The sequence below is a fragment of the Pelophylax lessonae genome (assembly GCF_965119305.1).
Source record: "Pelophylax lessonae genome assembly, chromosome: 10".
Taxonomy (NCBI): Eukaryota; Metazoa; Chordata; class Amphibia; order Anura; family Ranidae; genus Pelophylax; species Pelophylax lessonae.
Genome location: NC_138777.1, coordinates 62,880,218 through 62,899,494, shown reverse-complemented (window position 1 = coordinate 62,899,494; position 19,277 = coordinate 62,880,218). Strand labels below are relative to the sequence as shown.

Sequence of the window (19,277 nt, the reverse complement as noted above, 5' to 3'; positions counted from 1 at the left end):
AAGCCTGCAAGAAAGAGAAAGCACCATGCCCTCATTCATATCTGAAAAAATACAACTCCGTGTCCAATACAGGTCGAAAACGTTCAACATGAACATTGATTTTTTTTTTTTTTGTTTTTTTTTAATTGCCTTGACTTTTTTTTTTTTATTCTTTTTTTTGATCAGTAGTCTGATTCGAGTTTGCAAACACCTTCACAACATACAAAAAATTAAATATTTGTCTGTTTTTTGTTTTTTTTTTAGCTAGAACACGTATTCATGACAAGCTCTTTGCAACTTTTTTCAGGAATTAAAAAATTAAAAAAAAAAACACAAAAAAATAAAAATTAAACAGTAGAGCTATAGCAACAGCACCTTGACATTGTTTAATTTCAACGCTATCAGAGAAGTTAAAAGCAGTAAACAGATATAATACCGACATGAATAAAGATACTGTCTAAAGTGTGAACGGAATGTTTTGGTTCTTTTTTTTTTTTTCTATATCTCTTTTGCCTGGATGAAGACTGAGTGTTATCAATTCACAACTGAAGCAGCATGCATGCTTGTGTATAACTTTTTTTTTTAAGTTTTCAACTCTTGGCAACACCAACAAACCACAATGTTATTGAGGAAGGTAATGCAGGCTTATCTCTTAACCTATGTACTGCTGGAGGGGGCTCAGGAAGCATTGCACAGCAATGGAGCCCGGGGCCCTGCCAGCAGAAAACAGGCAACTTTGTGCGCAGAGGTCATTATTTTCCTTTAGGTTATGGATATGTTCAATAAATAGATTTGTAGAACCACGGTACTGTATAAACTTCATTTATACATGCAGTCCATAAAATTATTTTTGTTTTTTTTTTTTACTGAATAATTTACCCTGTTATGTATATATACAAATAGATAATTTTTCTTCTCAATATAATCTATACAACATAAATTCACTATCTTCCTCTTTTAATGGTCAGTGTACATACACAAGAAGTGTCTATCCTTATAAAGCGCCAGCCGACTTTTTTTTTGCTATCCATGGTGAGGGCGCGCACGTAAGACTGGGTAGTTCGGCATTGCGAGTTCCAGTACCTCTTGTCGATGCCCCTGCAACCATCCTTCATGTAGCCCATTGGATTGCATTTGGTCTCATAGAAATATTGTTTCAGTTGACCCTTGGGTACTGGGACTTTTTCAAGAACAGTAACTGTTTGTCCTGTCATGTCCACTGCAGTTTTTTTGTCGGCTGCAGTCACCCATTCGCTAATACTGTCACACACGCTCAGCTCCCCACGTCGGGCTGGGTCTGAGTGGCGACGCACTCTCATGGACATGTTTGCAGCATCCAGGTAGTTTTTGTACTCCTCAAGGAGAAAAAGCAAAGGGGGCTCCAAAGGCACTTGAGTGCTCAGCATAACTCGAGATGAATACATATCTGAGTCCTTGTTCTCTTCGCTCTGCCTTATGGTCTGCTCCTCCTCTAGGAGTTCCTCAATAACCTGCTCAAAGGTATCCGTCAAGGATGGAAGTCCTCCTCCTCTTGACCCACTCATTGGCCCACCTATGTTTTCCAGAGTACCGTGGGTCCGGAGACCCGGATAGGCCAGGCCACTTTGTCCTCTGACACTGGCTTCTTTCATGGGGGCAGCTTTCATGCAACTGAAGTATGAAATAACCATAGTAAGGAAAAGGATGGTCATTACTCTTCTCACCTGATGGAACTGTAGAGAAAAAGACAGAAACATGAAAAAATTAGAAGACTCGTGGATGACATGTTACTCAAATGGCAAACAAGAATTGTTTTGCCAGACACAGTATAGATAACATATGGGGTTGTTGCGAAACAATGGAGTTATCTACACAGAAGGCATCATATGCAAAAAAAAACAAACAATCAAGCAACATTAAGAAAAAAATCAATCTCTGATACAAAAGTTTAATATAGATTGCATTTTATTTACTTGCACAGCTTTCATAAGCTGTAAAATGTGGTCTTTCCTGTACCCACTGCCACAACCAAAGCTATTACAATGAACTGCACCTTAGTCAATCAGGAGGTAGCTTCTAACAGGACTACCAGCAAATTTGCACTAAGGCCCCATTCACACTAGTGCGACTTGTCCTGCGATTTTGGACCGCAAAATCGCATGACAAGTCGTTTTCCATTATTTTCAATGAGTCCCATTCATATCAGTGCGTTTTGAAGTTGCACCGACTTCAAAGTAGTTCCTGCACTACTTTGCCACGATTTTAATGCGTTTTGAGGCATATAGCCTTGATATTGCTTTCAAAATCCCGTCAAAATCGTGGCAAAGTCGTGGCAAAATCGCGCCATGAAATCGTGGCAAAATCGCAGTAAAATTGCGTCGCTTAAGTGTGAAAGGGGCCTACAGCTGGATACACACTATCCAACTTTGGTGGTTAGATTTCCTTCAGATTTACCTTCTATGTAGTGCAAGGGCCTGCCAGATTGCATACAAATTGAAAGTGTTTAGGTTTGACCTCATATTATATGGTTTTGGTAAGTCTAAAGGAAAAAGTCTTCAGAAAATCTTATAGTGTGTATGGCCCATTAGACTGATTAATGGTCTCCAGGAGATTAAATGTGGCATTTTAGAGTATGTGGGTTGCCCTTTAACCTAAAGAGGCCTTTTAGTATCTTTAAAGGTATAATTAATACATTATTGAGATGTCACAATGTATAGTAACAGTATAATAGTTTTACCTTTTACCATTAAAACAACATATTTCATCTCTAATCAGTGACTTTGCCTAGGCTGAGATGATGTCATTATTTTGCTGCAGGCAAGAGGTTGCATTTTCCTCAGTCTCCTCTCCCCCAGTTATCTATTGGACCCCTGCTGTACTTCTTTCAAATAAATTAAGTGCTGATAGTACTGGACTTCTTTAGATTCTGGGATGCCCCATAGCAGAGCACTTCTGGGTTCACAAGGAATGGCAGGATTGGTGAACAGATATTCATGGACCTCCACTCTGCCATCCTGAAGATCCAGCCTTCTTTGGCCCTGAAAGTTACTTAGGCTTGGAGTAATGTGTAAAAAACTAATACCCTGAGTAGCACTCAGGATTAATCGATTTACATACATAGAATTCTAAGTCCAGGTAATGCTCTGAGTTAAAGCTAAGGGGGTTAACGAAGATGGTACCATCCTTCTTAAGAGGCAATCAGATGAAGGCATTTTCAAGAGGAATACTGTAATCCCTGCGAGAGATAATAAATACCTGAAAGTGTTACCCTTACACATTACTTATGCTGCAAATTTATGAGGACAAGTCTAATATAAATTATAGCTAAGCCAAAACTTTGTTTTGGGTAGAAAATTTAACCACTTTAGCCCCAGCCCTATTTCGGACACTTTTTGTTCACAAGTTAAAACCAGTATTTTTTCCTAGAAAACTACTTAGAACCCCCAAACATTATATATATTTTTTTAGCAAAGACTCTGGAGAATAAAATGTCGGTCATTGCAAAATTTTTTGTCACGCGGTATTTGCGCAGCGGTCTTTAAAACGCCATTTTTTTGGAAAAAATTTGAAAAATCACATTTCACTGCATTTAAAAAATACTAAACAGTAAAGTTAGCCCATTTTTTTTGTATATTGTGAAAGATGATGTCACGCCGAGTAAATAGATACCAAACATGTTACGGTTTAAAATTGCGCCCCCCCGTGGGATGGCGACAAACTACGGTCAATAGAGATCTCAATCTGCGACGCTTTAAATTTATTTAACGGTTACCAGTTTAGAGTTAGAGTGTAGCTCTTTTTTTTTAATTATTGCCCACGCTCTGGCGATCGCGGCGATACCTCACATGTGTGGTTTGAACAGCGATTTCATTTGCGGCTCGACTTGCGTATACGTTTTTTTTTGTGCGCGAGCTAACGGTGACGGGGACGGCTAAATTTTTTTTTTTTTTTTTTTTCCTATTTATTTTTTCTTTTTTTTTAAACTTTATTACAGGTTTTTAAAAAAAAAAAAATCTGATCACTTTTATTGCTGTCACAAGCAATGTAAACATCCCTGGTGACAGCAATATGTCGTGACAGGTACTCTTTATGGAGGGATCGAGGGTCTAAAAGACCCTAGACCCCTCCACTACACTTCCCTGTATGCAAAACGCTGAAAACGGCATTTTTGCATACAGCCGTTTTTCAAATCTGCCGCCTTTTGCAGCACAGTAACCCGGACGTGACGTCATGGACGCCGCCTCCGGGTTACGTCATCGGAGACCCGATCGATGCCGTTTCCGGCATTCATCGGGACTCCATCCAGCCGGCGGACGTGCCGGCTGGGTGCTCGGGGCTCCCGGTGGGACGGTAGCCCCGAGCAAAGCCGCGGAAGGCGGCGGGAGGGGGGGGACGTCCCCTCCCGCCCCCCCGGGTAACGATCGAGCGGCTCCCGAGCCGCATCGATCGTTACCGACGGAAAGCCGACCGTCGGCTTCAAACAACGGTACCGGGATGATGCCTCTAGCTAGAGGCATCATCCCGGTATAACCCCGCAAAGTCTGATCACGTAGAGGTTACGTGACTGGTAGTAAAGTGGTTAATTGTTAAAAGCCCTTTCAGGTTTTTTTGCCATCTAGGTCAAGGGCGTAACTACAGGGGGTGCAATTGCAACCGGGCCCCATGCTGCAGGGGGCCTGTGCTGCTCCCCTGTACACCTGGATAGGAGGGGCAGTGGGGGCAGCATGTAGAGAAACCACTGTCCTCCTTTTTCCTTCTGTAGCTGCAGGAGGAAAATGGAGGAGATTGGTTCCTCTGTATGCTGCCCCCACCACTTCTTCTATCCAGTTCACCTGTGTTCTGCTGTCTCTGGGCCCCTGTGTGCTCCCTTCCAGCCCCTATGCTCCCTTCCTTCTCCTGCCAGCTGCTGCAGGGGATGTGTCACAATAGAGAACCAGGAAGGGGTCGGTAAATATGTAATTTACCAGCTCCTTTCTTTTCTGAATGGACAGAGTCATAGTCAGTGACATTGTAAAAAAATAAAATAAAATGATAAAAAAAATAATACAATTAAAATACCAAAAACTAAAAACTACTGACACCAGTGGGTGAACTTCCAGGATCGCAAAGGTCACACTTGCGACCTGGCCCTGGAATTCCACCAGCGTGGGGAGGCCCCAAGATGGCAGGAAGGGGGCCAATTGCAGAATTTGTGAAAGGGTCCTGCTGCTGGACCGTAATAAAGGGCCCCACAACGAGAGTAAAGGGCCCCCAGGATCAGTGGAAAGAGCCCCAGGCTTGAAGGGAAGGGCCCCAGCCAGGGGTCCAGGGGGTCCATCATGGTTTCTTGCACTGGGGCCCTGAAGGTTCTAGTTACGCCTCTGATCTAGGTCCTATTGGAGAGATTTCCCTTCACTTCCTTAAACAAATGTCCCCCTTGGAAGATTTTCCTTCTACTCCTGCTTTGGGGACAACTCAAACTTTAGAACTTTCAGTCCTAAGGACAATGATTACTAGGACAAACAGACAATATATATCATCCTAACGGGTACACAGATAGGCATAAAAGCCTAATGGGAGTTTCAACTCCTCACCACCCTATCCATGACTGAATAAAAGTTTTTGCTAGAAGGGAGCCAATTGAGATACCCAATGCTTTATGGATTTTCTGGTATATAAAAATCTGGATCGATTCACTTATCTCTATTGTCCCCACCAACTATTGACATTTCCAATGTATGCTTTTATCCTACAGCTACAGTCCAAATAATGATACCACCATGTTACATAGATGTAAGATTACAAAAAAAGCTATTATTCTTTTCTTACAGAAAAAAAAAAGAAGAGAAAGATTTAGAGGAAAGCATTAGAGGCGACACATACATCGGTTTCATGACATTTTCTATCAACTTAGCTGCAGCAAATCCCCGTTCCATTATCTTCTGTTTACTTAGTAACCTTCTACAAGATGAAACATTGCATTTATTGAGAGACACCTCCTGTCCCTATAATTATTATATCCCAAGCTCAGCTCCATTACAGACGATCTCATCCCCCACATCGGATAGAGCGTGAATCCGGTACAAATATTTACCGTTGGATTTATAACCAGGAAGAGATAACCTAAGAGCTTTCTGGAGCAAATGCTACATGTCAGGAGCAGTATAGAGATTCAATTTTTAATGAGCTCTTGATTCTGTGAAAAGCTTTGTAAGGGCATTATGGGAAATGTTACCAGGCAACTGCAACCAAGCTATAGTAACACATTCCAAAACTGACTTTTATAAACGTTGCTGTAGTGGAATGTGAGAATCAACAACACTTTTTTCTATTGTTGGCAAAAAAAAAAACTCCTCCATGAAAAAATATGTGCTGAAATACAAAAGGTAGATTCTGATAAAATATAGGTTGACTATAATAAAGATTTGGTAAGCTTAAAGTGGTTGTAAACCCTTACATATGCCCAGTGAAGTGATCAGCCTTGGGGGATACTCAGAGATGAAACATATCTTCCTACATAGCTTGTACCTGAGAGCTGATTGGAGGGAAGGGACACACCTCCTTTACACAGCACACAGGAACAGAGCTGATGCTGTCAATCACAGGCTGTGTGCTGGAGCTCCCTCCCATCTCATCTCTTTCCTTTTGAAGTGACTCATGCAAACAGCAGAGGAATGTGGCAGCGGACAAAAATTACACTAAAGGGCCATACACACTATAAGATTTTCTGAAGACTTTTTCCTTCAAATGTACCTTTTCTATGTAGTACAAGGGCCTGCCTGATTGCATACAAATTGAAAGTGTTTAGGTTTGACCTCATATTATATGGTTTTGGTAAATCTAAAGGAAAAAGTCTTCAGAAAATCTTATAGTGTGTATGGCCCATTAGTGCTTTGGATTGCGACAAGTACACATTGTAGAGGGATATTGTCAGGGTATGCATGGTCATGCATGAAGACGTGCGTTAAGATGTGCACATGCTCATAATAATTCTTAAGTGACAACCAGACGTCCCCTAACTCGCGCGCTTAATCATTATAATTCTTAAGTGACAACTATACGTCCCCGCGCACGTGTGCATTAGCGTGTGTGTATACTTGGCTCTCACTTGCCTATTTAAAGTAGCTCCAGAGACCAGAGGATTGCTGAGTGGTCGTTGGCTTCTACCACCTGTGACCTGATCCTGTGTCTGTTCCTGTGTATAGCCAGCCTGTTTGACTCTGCTCATTCCTGATACCTTGTTGCTGACCCAGCTTGTGACTTGACTTTGCCTTTTGCCTATCGTTCCAGTGCCTTCTCTGCTCATTTGATAACGACCCTGGCCTGTCCCTGACTCTGCTTTGGATCCGTCTCCGTACCTATGCTGCTTGGCAGTCCCGACTTCTGCCTGCTTGTCCACCCGAGATCCTGCATTCTCCTGCTCACCAGCTTGCTTGCTGCCTGCTGTTCTGCACCTGCTGCTGTGTACTCGCACCTGCCAGTCCCCCAGTCTGCCTGCTGTCCGGCACGTGCTAACAATTGTAGTAACAGAAAAAAGCCGCTCAGGTGAGGCAAAGCACTCCGGTGCAAGTCGGATCCGCCATCCAGTAGGCAAGTAATCAAAGAGAAAGTTTGACCGCACTCAGGAGAAGATGAAAATGGAAGTGTTTAATTCCCCATAGAACTTGAATACATACAGTGCATCATACAGACATGGGACAGGTTGACGCGTTTCACGATTCTTTAGATCGCTTACTCAATAATTATGAGTAAGCGATCTAAAGAATCGTGAAACGCATCAACCTGTCCCATGTCTGTATGATGCACTGTATGTATTCAAGTTCTATGGGGAATTAAACACTTCCATTTTCATCTTCTCCTGAGTGCGGTCAAACTTTCTCTTTGATTACTTGTCCTGCACGTGCTGCCATGTAGTCGCTTCTGCCAGTACACCAGTCTACCTGCTGCAAGTGTCTTCCGTCCAGGATCTCCAACAAGGCATCAATGCCACTCCATGCCATGTTAAATCCTGTCACCATCTTCAGGAAAAACAGGACAGGAGGTATAAGGGAAAGCACTCACATCAGCTCAGCCTCAACCAGGTACATGACAGATATGCTTTGTTCATATCTAAGATTTACAACCACTTTATAGGATAACTCCACTTCTCTAGAAAAAAATATAGCAAATAAAAAAATAATATAGCATACACAATTGCTACACAATCTGCATTATTATTTAATGTTGTGAAAAATTATCTTTCCTTTTCAATTTGTAGCACTGTCATTTTCTGTAAAATTCAATGCAATATGGCAGCCTGGAGGCATTGTGTACACAAATGGTGAACAGAATTCCCCCAGAAATGTAATTTCCTGATTGTATCCTTGGCTCACTGATTTTCCCAAAAGTCTGCATGAAGATACAAGTCAAATTTTGGGCACCCCCCTGCAATAGGAATTTCAGTTTTCACACTCCCCATGGCTTAAAGAATTCTACAGGGATGCAGATGCTGCAACTTTTTAACACTGAGCGCGCACCAGGTGATTAGAATGAACTAGTTCTTCCTATTCAGAAAAAGTATGCAAAGGACATGGTGAAACAAACAGCTATTTCTTCAGAGTAGAAAAAGTAGGCACCTTCTAATGTACATTAATCACCCAGAGAGGATTTATTTTTTTTTTTTTTTTAAGTGGAGTTACATTTTAAAGTTAAGCTGTGGGCAGATAAAAATATTAAATGCAGTTATGTATTCATTAAATGCAACTAATATAAATACTGAATTTGGCTTGATTTCAGCCCCTTTTAATCCTCTATATGGCATCCTTCACGCAAGATCAATTTGTTCGATCTTCTCCAAACGTGTTAACTGTTTTTCTGTAACTCAGCTTTAAGATACAGTCAGCATATGTTTTGGCAGCACCCAGCCTATATAACAGGACAATCGACATTGCTTGGGATGAGGCCATGATGTAGTACCATACAGAGAAACCCACACTTCCTCCGATAATGAGACCTGCTATCTGTAATCACCTCTCAGCCCCCCCCTTTCTCCAGGCCCCAGTTTAGTAGTCTAGTTCCAGCTTCTCTAGGCCCCCATGTCTTCTTGGCACCTTATCCTACTAGGATTTCTAATTAGATAGCAAATATATTATAGAAACTTTTTTATTTTTACATTTCTTCAATTACTTCCTGCTTTACAGACCTAGGAAAATGAGGTCATGCATCCCAGAAGTCTTCAAGAGGGGAGGTGGTGTTTTTCAGCTAAGCACACCCTCCTGCATGCATGCCTGAGCTAAGGGCAGATGGAATTCAAGAAGAAAATGCTACATAATCATCTGCCCTTACTCAAGATGACCACGGCCAAAAATGCTAGGGGGTGTTTTTCAAAGTGATTTCTCAGCAAAATAAAGCATGGAGCCAATGATGGATGGATGTGTAAGTTTACTTTGAATATTAAAAATGAAGAAAAAGAAGGAAAGAGGAGACAGAAAGGAGAGAGAAAGAGAAAAGAAGAGAGAGAGAGATAAAAAAAAAACAAGGGGGGGGGAGGGGAAGGAGCGAGGGGAACTAAGGGCAATACTGTGATTTTTTTTTTACCAAAAATATGTAGCAGAAAACAAATTGGCCTAAAATGTTAAAAATTTTTGATTTTTTATTGGAATGTTATATAGCAGAAAGTGAAAACATTTTTATTTTTTATTTTCTACAATTGTTGCTTGATTTTTTGTTTATAGCGCAAAAAATAAAAATCGCAGAAGTGATCAAATACCACCAAAAAAAAGCTCTATTTATGAAGAAAAAAGGACATCAGTTTTATTTGGGTACAGCGTCGCACGACCGCGCAATTTTCCGTTTAAATAACGCAGTGCCAAATCGCAAAAAATGGCCTGGTCATTAAGGCGGCAAATCCTTCCAGTCCAGAACTGGTTAAATGAATAACTAGAGCTTTTTTTTCTGCAACAGAACGGAAACTAGAGTACTATTACTTGTTCATACCAATGCATCAAGCAGGAGCAGATAGTCATAGCTATTCCTTCTGCAGACTTATCATAGGATTTAGGGGGCTTTCCTGGAGTTCACCTTTTACACATCGGAACAGACAACTGATTGTGGACAGAAGATACCATGACCTGACCCCGAATGAAGAGTCAGATCTCTAGTTTATCGCTATGTGGGTGTATTGAGCGTGTAGCATGTGTTGACGCTCTCAAGAACAATGCCTTCATTTTACATGCGTAAAAGTCTGTAGGCCGGCATTAATAGGACAGTGCTTCACCCCTTCTTTGTCACAGAAAGTGACACTGTTTTATGTATAGATGCGTGATACTAAGCTATGATGAGGATTCATGATTCACAAATCTGCAGGGAAAATCTAGACAAAAGTATCAAGAGAACTTCTTACAAGACTCCTTGTATGCAGTGTCTGCCGGATGGCATTTTTCTCAGTGTCTTGCACTTGTTTAGAATGACAGAATCAGTGACTCACTGATGTAACGCTGGTGAGCTGGAGATATTTTTATCTTTCAAAATATTAAAAGCATGTATGGAACGCCTTACACCTCCATAGCGCTGCCAGGGACATAGAGAAACAGACACAGATTTAAAATTATGCAAACTGTCTACAGCAGACACAGGAAGAAAAAAAGAAACCTCACTAACCAGGGAAGTCTCAATAAATTGGCATCTCCAGGCAAACCTGAAATTTGGGGCCAACCTATTTATCATTAAAATACCTTACTGTTTCTCTTTTTGGAATCAAATCACTTTGTACCTCTTATCTGATGTATGGACAACTATTATTTAAATACCAACAGTGGTGTAAAACTTTAAACCATTATACATCCTCTAAATTAATACAACATTTTGCAGGCAAAATCTGATGGGTTATAATATCCCGCCCTAAGAGCCGCTTCACATTAGCGCGACACGACTCCTTACTACTTCTGGAGGCGACTTGTGCAGTCCCATGCACCACGACTTCGGAGCGACTTGCAGGGACTTCACATAATGGAAGTTTATGCAAGTCGCTCCGAGGTCGCCCCGAAATAGTACAGGACCCTTTTTCTAAGTCGGAGCGACTTGTGTCGCTCCTATTAGAACGGGTCCTGTAGCGGTCAATGGACCGCAAGGGAGCGCGACTTGTCAGGCTGACAAGTCGCCTGACAAGTCGTGCTAATGTGAACCAACTCTTATACATCCTCTAAATTAAAACAAAATTTTGCAGGCAATACTGATGGGTTATAATAATCCGCTCTTACTATATCGAAACTAACATAAGAAATATGTTTTGTTTTACCCTAATATCTATCTTAAATCACATTGCTAATTGCATATTGTACTTGTTTGTAGCTTAACCGCTTTCTACCTGCCCACCGTCAAATGACGGCGGAGCGGTGCATCCAATGTTCTGGGACCCCATCATATGATGGCGCACCAGAACGGCCTCTCTCGCGCGCCCGGGAGAAGCAACCGTGGCTGCGCCGTGTTGCTAGGACACGGCGCGACCCCGATCTTGGTAAAAGGCAACTTTGAGGGGGGAGGGGGGAACGGGTACCTGTTCTTGACAGGTACCCTTCCCCACTTCCGGGAACGGTGCCGCAGCGAAGTGAGGACCCCTCCTCCTACCCTCCGCCACCGAGCCAATCCGAAATTGCAGCGCGCTTCGCGCATTTGCAGTAGGGACCCGCCCGTGAAGCCGCAAGGCTTCACTGCCAGGTTCCCTGACCGGCAATAGCGGCGGGAGCACCCGACAGCCGATGGAAACATCAGCTGCGGTGCCGACATCGCTGGACTCCAGGACAGGTAAGTGTCCTAATATTAAAAGTTAATTTTTGTAGGGGGGGCGGAACTCCGCTTTAGGTACTCAAAATGGCACTTAAAACAGTAATTTTGTAACTTTTGGAAAATGCCAGTAAAAACTTGGCTTGGGCCAGTAAATTTTGAGTGTCTGGTCAGTGAATTTCAGTCTGGTAGGTTGGCAACATTGCTAAGAGCTGCTAAGGCTGAAGGGGCATGAGTCCCGGATGGAGAGGTGAGCTGTAGCGCTGTAATGTAATAATCGACTCTGGAACGATAAATGCGTCGCTGTTTTAAACAAGGATAGGACTGTATGATACGTTATATACAGTTTTGTAAGAAACCCCTTATTGTCTGGCAGTGCCTCTCCCAAAACTAGACTCTGGATCCGACCCTGTCTCTTGAATGACAGATTTTGAACTTGTGGAGTATTGTTTCCAATGCTCCTTTATAGGTATTTAAAAACATCGCTTTAATAGAAGCTAATGTGAAAGTTCACACGAGATGGTACTTGGTCTCCACCTGTCTCACTAAAATGTACTAAACTGCCTCACCACTATGCCTTAGCATAAACATATGTAGCACTGCCCCCTAGAGGACTGCTGAGAATTACGCTTTCTGGATTCCCCTGGGTTACCCGTAGCAACTGATAGCAGACAAACAGCATTGAAAGTCCTTGGCTCAGTCAATAATCAATCCAGGGGATGTTGGTTTTTGTGTTTTTATTGAGAACTGGGATAGGAGAAGGGATGAGCGGGATACTCCAACTATGAACTATGCACAATCTTGAGGACAACTAGCTGTAGTGTGCGGCAAGGCCACTGCTTTACATTGCCACTGAAGTGAAGATAGTTTTAAAGGTTCCTGTTTTAGTTATTCTCTTCAGGGTTCTGTAACTGGCACCCCCTTTCCTCTCAACACCGCCTGTCCGCTGACCCTAGTTTCTGGAGTGGTCCCCTTCCTGGCAAACCCCTGGGCAAGTTCCTCTGTATGGACACTGTTTTTCCAGAGTCACCGTTGCCTTCAAACTCCACTTGTCAGCATCCACTGGACCTCTGCGTTCAGCAACACCTTCTGGGTCACCAGACCGACTGCCTGTGACCACCTTTCCCAGGTGCAGAAGGAGAAACAGCCGTACTCTCCTTCTGGAATTTGGCTACCCACTCAAAGACCCTCTGCCACATGTTCCCTTGGCTTTTATAGCCTATCCCAGGAGGCACCACTGTCTGTTCTAACCCACTGAGACAGTCACAAAAGCCTGTGTGTCACTGGCTGGGTTTCCTCTACTGTCCAACCGGCCTCCCTATTGGATACAGTGGGGACACTCCCTCAGACCAGATAAATCACACCCTGGACACATGCAACAGGCCTGACTAGACATCCTGCTTCTTGATAAGCAGAAAGAGCCACTAGGTTTTACCTGTCACTCTCTTAATAAGCAGGCAGATCAAATATACACTACCTACCTAGCACCTATCTAGGAGGGTGCTACAAATATATGTACAGGTACCTCTGCTCTACTATGATATGTATAATCTTGCAATGTATCAGACTGTTATATGACCAGGCTTGCTGCTAAACACTGATGTGTGTTCCCACACCGACTGAACCAAACAATAAAAAAAAAAAATGTAGTGTTACCTCAATTTTTATAATGAGTGTGAATAAAGGTGGAAACCTCCTGATTATAAGTAACTCCTTTACTAATGCGTAAATAATGGTGGAAACCTCCCATACAAAATATCAACTTGCCATTATTTTCAATGATACATTGAACCACAATACATAAAAACAGTAAATACAAAAATAAAATAAATTACTTTTTCTGCTTGTTAAACTTTTTGACCTTTTTGATCCAATTCCATTTTTCATTTATTCGACTACTTTAAACTGCTGTAAATGAAATGTGATTGGCTGTTAAGCACTTCTGCACATTATTGCTTTTTCCAATGCGTATGTATGTAAATAATTAATGCTTTGGAGTGATGACTAAATCAGAAAAATAGAATGCTTGATAACATTATAAGAAGAAGAATCCATTAATACCCAGGTATTCATTATAGGAATGTGGCAATAATTATAAATAATTTCTTGAGAGTCGACGCCTATATTTGGAAAGGCCATTAACCTTAAATTCGATTTAGAAAGTTTATATCTATATTTTGGCTGCCTTTTATAGTTTACACATAAAGGTTTTTTTGTGGCCTTATCAGAAGAGGATGTGATTTATTCCCACTATTTATACACCTAATGGTTTAAATATTTTATAGTTTGTAACAGTATGTTCAGAGGTTCTCCGGGGCACTATTTCATGTCCAAATTTGACGTTTTACAAAACCCTCTTGTGGTGGAAGATGGATGGGATGGCAGCCAAAGCCAGACGTTCATGCTAATACAAACAGATAAGAGAACTAGTATAAAAAGTATTGCAATTATTTCTTGGAAGGCACATAAGGATAGATCATGCATACCAGAATATTCTAGCATATATACAGTATATCTATTTTGTAAAAGAACTCCAGAAAAGAAAAAAAAAATTCTTACTGTTGTGGAGAGCGTGGTGTGAAGTTATAACTTCTGTGAAAATTTACTATTGTGTTTTTTTGTTTGCAGAGATTATTTCTATTGATCTGCATTGAAATGTATTTCAGGGGCATCTCAGAGGTGGTAGAACACCTTCTTACCACTGAAAGCCTGCTACAGCACTCCACCACTGCATTCAATACACAAGGCTGCCAAGCAGTTGCAGTGTGCCCCTGTTCACTTAAATGGGCAGCAGTACCATACCCCACCTTTGATATAATTCTTGGAGTGACCGTGGCAATGTATTTTCACAGGCCATGTTAACTTGTGGCTTGGCAATTGATAAAACTGCAACTATACCATCTATTTTTATCCCCTTCTCCCGAGGTGAACTCAATGGGGTTGATTTATTAAGGAACACAGAGTTGCTCCAGAGCCTAGTAAATGATGGGCAGCTCTGTTGACTGCAATCATCCAATCATGGGCAAGAAAAAATTCTGTTTATTTCATTTTCCTTGATTCCGTGATTGGGTATCCTTTGCCACGTGAAGCTTTACTTCATTTACTAAGCTCTGGAGCAACTACACTTGTAGAGTGCAACCAGAGCAGCCTTCAGGTGGGGACAGCCCATACACATGTAGGGGGCCCGGGCATTCCGAGGGGCCCGGCCGCCCAGGTCCCAACCAACGAGCCCGAGCTGTTTCTGCAGTAGTAACTAGCAATTGCTAAAGCAGGGCGGTTGCACAGTAAGCCAATGCAGCTGAAGGGATGTCCCTTTGCTGGATTGCACTGTCTCTTTGCTGAATATATGAGGCTGTCATTTTACTTGATTGGGATGTGTCATTGCTGAATATATGAGACTGTCTCTTTATTGGATTGGGATGTCTGTTTGCTGAATATATGAGGTTGTCTCTTTGTTGGATTAGGATGTCTCTTTGAAGAATATATGAGGCTGTCTCTTTACTGGATTGGTATGTTTCTTTGCTGAATATTTTAGGTTGTCTCTTTGTTGGATTAGAATGTCTCTTTATTGAATATATGAGGCCGTCTCTTTACTGGATTGTGATGTCTCTTTGCTGAATATATTGGGGTTGCCTCTTTGATGGATTGGATTCGTTTTCATTTATTAAGCTGTAAGAGTGTTAAAATAGAAGTGGGTGCACTGAATGAGTCGGTGGGATGGCCAGTGGGCAGATTCGGAGGAACGGCCAGAGGGCGGGCCCTGCAGAATGTTGGTGGTCAGGCTTGGAAGGGCCCAGGCCTAGAGCTGTGTAAGGAGACCCAACATTTCTGATGGCTGCCCTGAGTGCAACTGCACTTTGCAAAGTGCACAGTCTATTTGCCTTTAGTAATTCGACCCCCATAGTATATCTAAAGTCAAAACTTTGTTTTTTTTTTATCATTTTAGATAGAGTATGGGGTGGGTAATATTACTGCTGTTAGTTTCTTTTTGTCATCTGTCTCTCATAATGAAGAATCCTCTTCAATTCCAGTGTTGTAGACTCAACATAAAGCAAGAGGATACCTTTCCAATGTGTGAGAAATTCTCTATTGGACGGTTGTCAACGGAACAAGTGTACTTGTAAGGAGATTTCCCTTCTATTCCTATTCTGGTAGCATCTCAAGACATTACATTTACCTTCACTTCCATTACTGGTGATATTAGTGATCAGGACAATTAGGGGAGGTAAATCTCCCTAGTTGGGTCACAGACAACAATAAAGACATAGAGACCACTTGAAACTAACAAGAAGTTCAGTAAAGTCTTTTAAAAACATAAGGTATCTGAATGATTTTCTAATTCTAATTGTAGCTAGATTAGAGAAGATTTACAGCTGTTGGGGGGGGGGGGGGGTAATTTTTCCTATCTGTGGTGGTGAATGCTATCAGTTGGACACAAGGTAAGGCAGGCCGGGGTGTCCAAACTATGGCCCTCCAGCTGTTCAGGGACTACAATTCCCATGAGGCATTGTATATCTCTGAAATTCACCGACATAACTAGGCGTGATGGAAATTGTAGTTCCTGAACATGAACAGCTGGAGGGCCATAGTTTGGACATAGCTGCATGGTTCGAATCTCGCCGGCCGAAATTTGAACCATGTATGGACAGGCTGAATATACCAAGTTGATTGATCAATCAACTTGGGTACAACTAGCATGCCGGGTTTTACCTTTGATTGTCGCTATCGGCTGCTATAGCCGCAATAATCACTGTATTCTCCTGGCTCCTTGGGGGGGGCGTGGGAAGGGCGGTGGAAGCCATTCTCGCGTGGGGGAAACAATGGCGATGCAGCAGGGACTCCTGCATCAACACTGTCTGTGTACATGGGGGAATCTAAGAATCTAGGTTGATAGGGGAAACCCCGTTATTGCTCCTTGTATGGCCGTCCTTAGGGGAAGTCTATATTTTAGTGGAATAGGAGGGGAGCTGTTCCAGTAGGGACACCTGTTCTGGTGACAACTGTCTATCATGGAATTTTCCCTCACTTTGGGGATATTACCCTTTACATTCTGTTGTTTTTTGAGGACATAAAAAAAATGTATGGAATTCTTCCCAAGGGAGTCACAGACAAAAAAGAAAACTCAGCAAAGGTTCCATCCTTCGTCATTCTATCCAAATTTTAAAAGTTCTACTTTCAGTCAAGCAATATCATCTCCTTCCTCCTGTGGCATTTTAAATAATACATCTTTCACAGACAAGAAGCACATTATTTCATCTAGTTAGACAGCTATCGCTTTAACTCTCTTGAATTACAGCAATAACTAAAGTAGGCAAAGGAGGGTTGATCTCAGGCTGGACATTTATTTGCATTGCAAATACTCACACATGAATGCAATCAGGAATTTTAAAGTCATATGTTTCATCCATCTTTGTATAAAATAAAGGCTAAAAACACACACATTATATATATATAAATATATATATATATATATATATACAGCTTTAATCCTTTTCCTCGCAGGGATACAGTGGTTTGTTGCTAAGGAAAATTGCATTTTCCATAGAGACTGCAGTTTTCATTATCAAATTTGAACAATCAATACTGACTGCCCATAGTTAAAGCAGAATTAATCCCAAAACATTTATTATATTGTAGCTTACACATTCTTAAATGTGATGGCTGCATTAGTTTTCGTTTTTAGGCTTTGTTTCTTCTATTTTCACCTAGTTATCTGGTCAGTGAGTCGGTTTTTTAAAAGAACAAGCACTCTTGCAGTTACAGGGATGGGACAAGACATTTAACACTGGCAGAGGTGCTTACAATGATCAGCTTTTACTCATTTATGTAAAGCCTTTACACAAAAAAAACTGTTTGCTGTAACCGTTAACTGGAGTTTGGCTTCAGTTAGTTAGTGTATTTAAATCCAGGGCTTTTTTTCTCAGAAAATAGGTGCAGGAACTCAACCACAACCAAACCAATCCCCACCCCCACACACCTTAAAAACCACATCAAATAGTGGGAATGGTCAAATTTCACTAACAGTAGGAGGGTCCTAAAGGGGCATAAAATACCAGGGGTGCACTACGTACATAGTGCAAGGTTTAAGGGTGTGCTGCATACAGAGTGCAGAGTTCAGCCTTCTTCCAGAGTTTCTTACCTCTGCACCCCCCATCCACATCTAATTTTCACCCCTCTTTAGCTCTGACCTCAGCATGCTACCCTCCCCCCCTACTGCCCCCATCTTCTCACCCCCTCCTTAAAAGCTCCACCATCTTCCACACGTCTTACTTTTGTTGCTGTATTAAGCTGAAGCACCCAGCCAGCTCTAGTACCTCCCTACACACTGTAGGTGGCTCAAAATCTCTTACTTGCAGGGAAATCATCCATTGGGGGGTGTCATGATCAGCACGGCACCTGCATCCCCCTTGTCCCCATCATACACTCAGTAAGAGCCATTCAGGAGATCAGAACTTTGGGAGCCATTGGGAGACAAGCTGTCACTTGTAAACCCAGAAGCCAGATTTCTGTGTTTACAAGTATTAGTGGTGAGCAGGGAGCAGAGGGCCTGAGCCAGACAGAGGTGGTGGAACTAAGTTCCACCAAGTTCCAGCTGAAAAAAAACTTTGTTTAAATCTAATAGTCCATCTAACACTCCCCTTCCCCCAGACAATGCCGCTGTCCAGAGGTGCCCCTGAGCTCTTTCATCCAGAGTGGAGACACTCTAATACATGAGGTGTGTTACTGGCTAGATCACCAGGTTAAAAAAAAAAAAGCATAAAAAAAGCGTAAAAAAAAGAAAACAAATGCAGCCACCATGTCTAATGATTGGTAAGCTTCAGTAGATTTCATTTTTGGTTTTGGGTTTAGTACCGCTTTAAGAAGCTATAAGGGTAAGCAAAATACTATTTGGAACTCTTGGATATGTGGAAAGATAACTGAAAGAAAATCCTACTTAAATTAGAACTTTGTTTCTGTTAAAGCCCAACTCCAGGAATTAGACATAATCTGTCTCTTCAGTGGGGCCTTCATACTACAAGAGTTTACTGCTTGTACAGTCTAGGGGTGCAGAGATAAGGTGTAATACTTCCCTTATTCCTCACTCTAGGAGGGTCCCTCTAGTGGTACCACTGGTCTTCTGAAGCCTCCTCTGTAAGGTGCTCCTGGTCGCAGTGGCACTACAGCCTCTTCTACATATGGTCCAGGAATGTTAGCCCTGCATTGTATGTGATGATGCAGAGGTACCACCCATAGCCTGTAGTGCCATAGGGAGAGGGGGAGAGTGCTGGAGATAACCGGAGTGGTGGTCCTAAGTTAAGTGTTACAGCCTTTTCATCTCCCCGAGATGTAACAAGCAACCCTTGCAATGTATTTGGTGGGGTGATGGGGGGCACTACAACAATAGAATTTAGGGAAAAAACAAAATGCAGCCTTGCTTCCCCTTTTTGAACCCCAGGCATATCTTCCTTCCAGTGTGTTGAGCTGGAGAGCCTACCTTGTATAGTCAATCAAAACCAGTATTGTGATAAGGGAAAAACTGTTAGGGCAAGTAGTCAGCCAATCATGTGATGAGGAATTTAAATTTATGGGGGAGTGCTGTT

The 19,277-nt window shown here is 42.1% G+C and overlaps 1 protein-coding gene across 1 annotated transcript in view; it reads right to left on the bottom strand.

Moving 5' to 3' along the window:
* Positions 1–345: 345 nt before the first annotated feature.
* The window catches only part of BDNF (brain derived neurotrophic factor), a 145,139-nt gene continuing 126,207 nt past the window's right edge, over positions 346–19,277 (bottom strand). Inside the window, exon 2 of the mRNA XM_082270211.1 lies at positions 346–1,691. Coding sequence (XP_082126337.1) covers positions 924–1,691 — 768 coding nt within the window. The 3' untranslated portion in view covers positions 346–923. The remainder of the gene's footprint in view (positions 1,692–19,277) is intronic.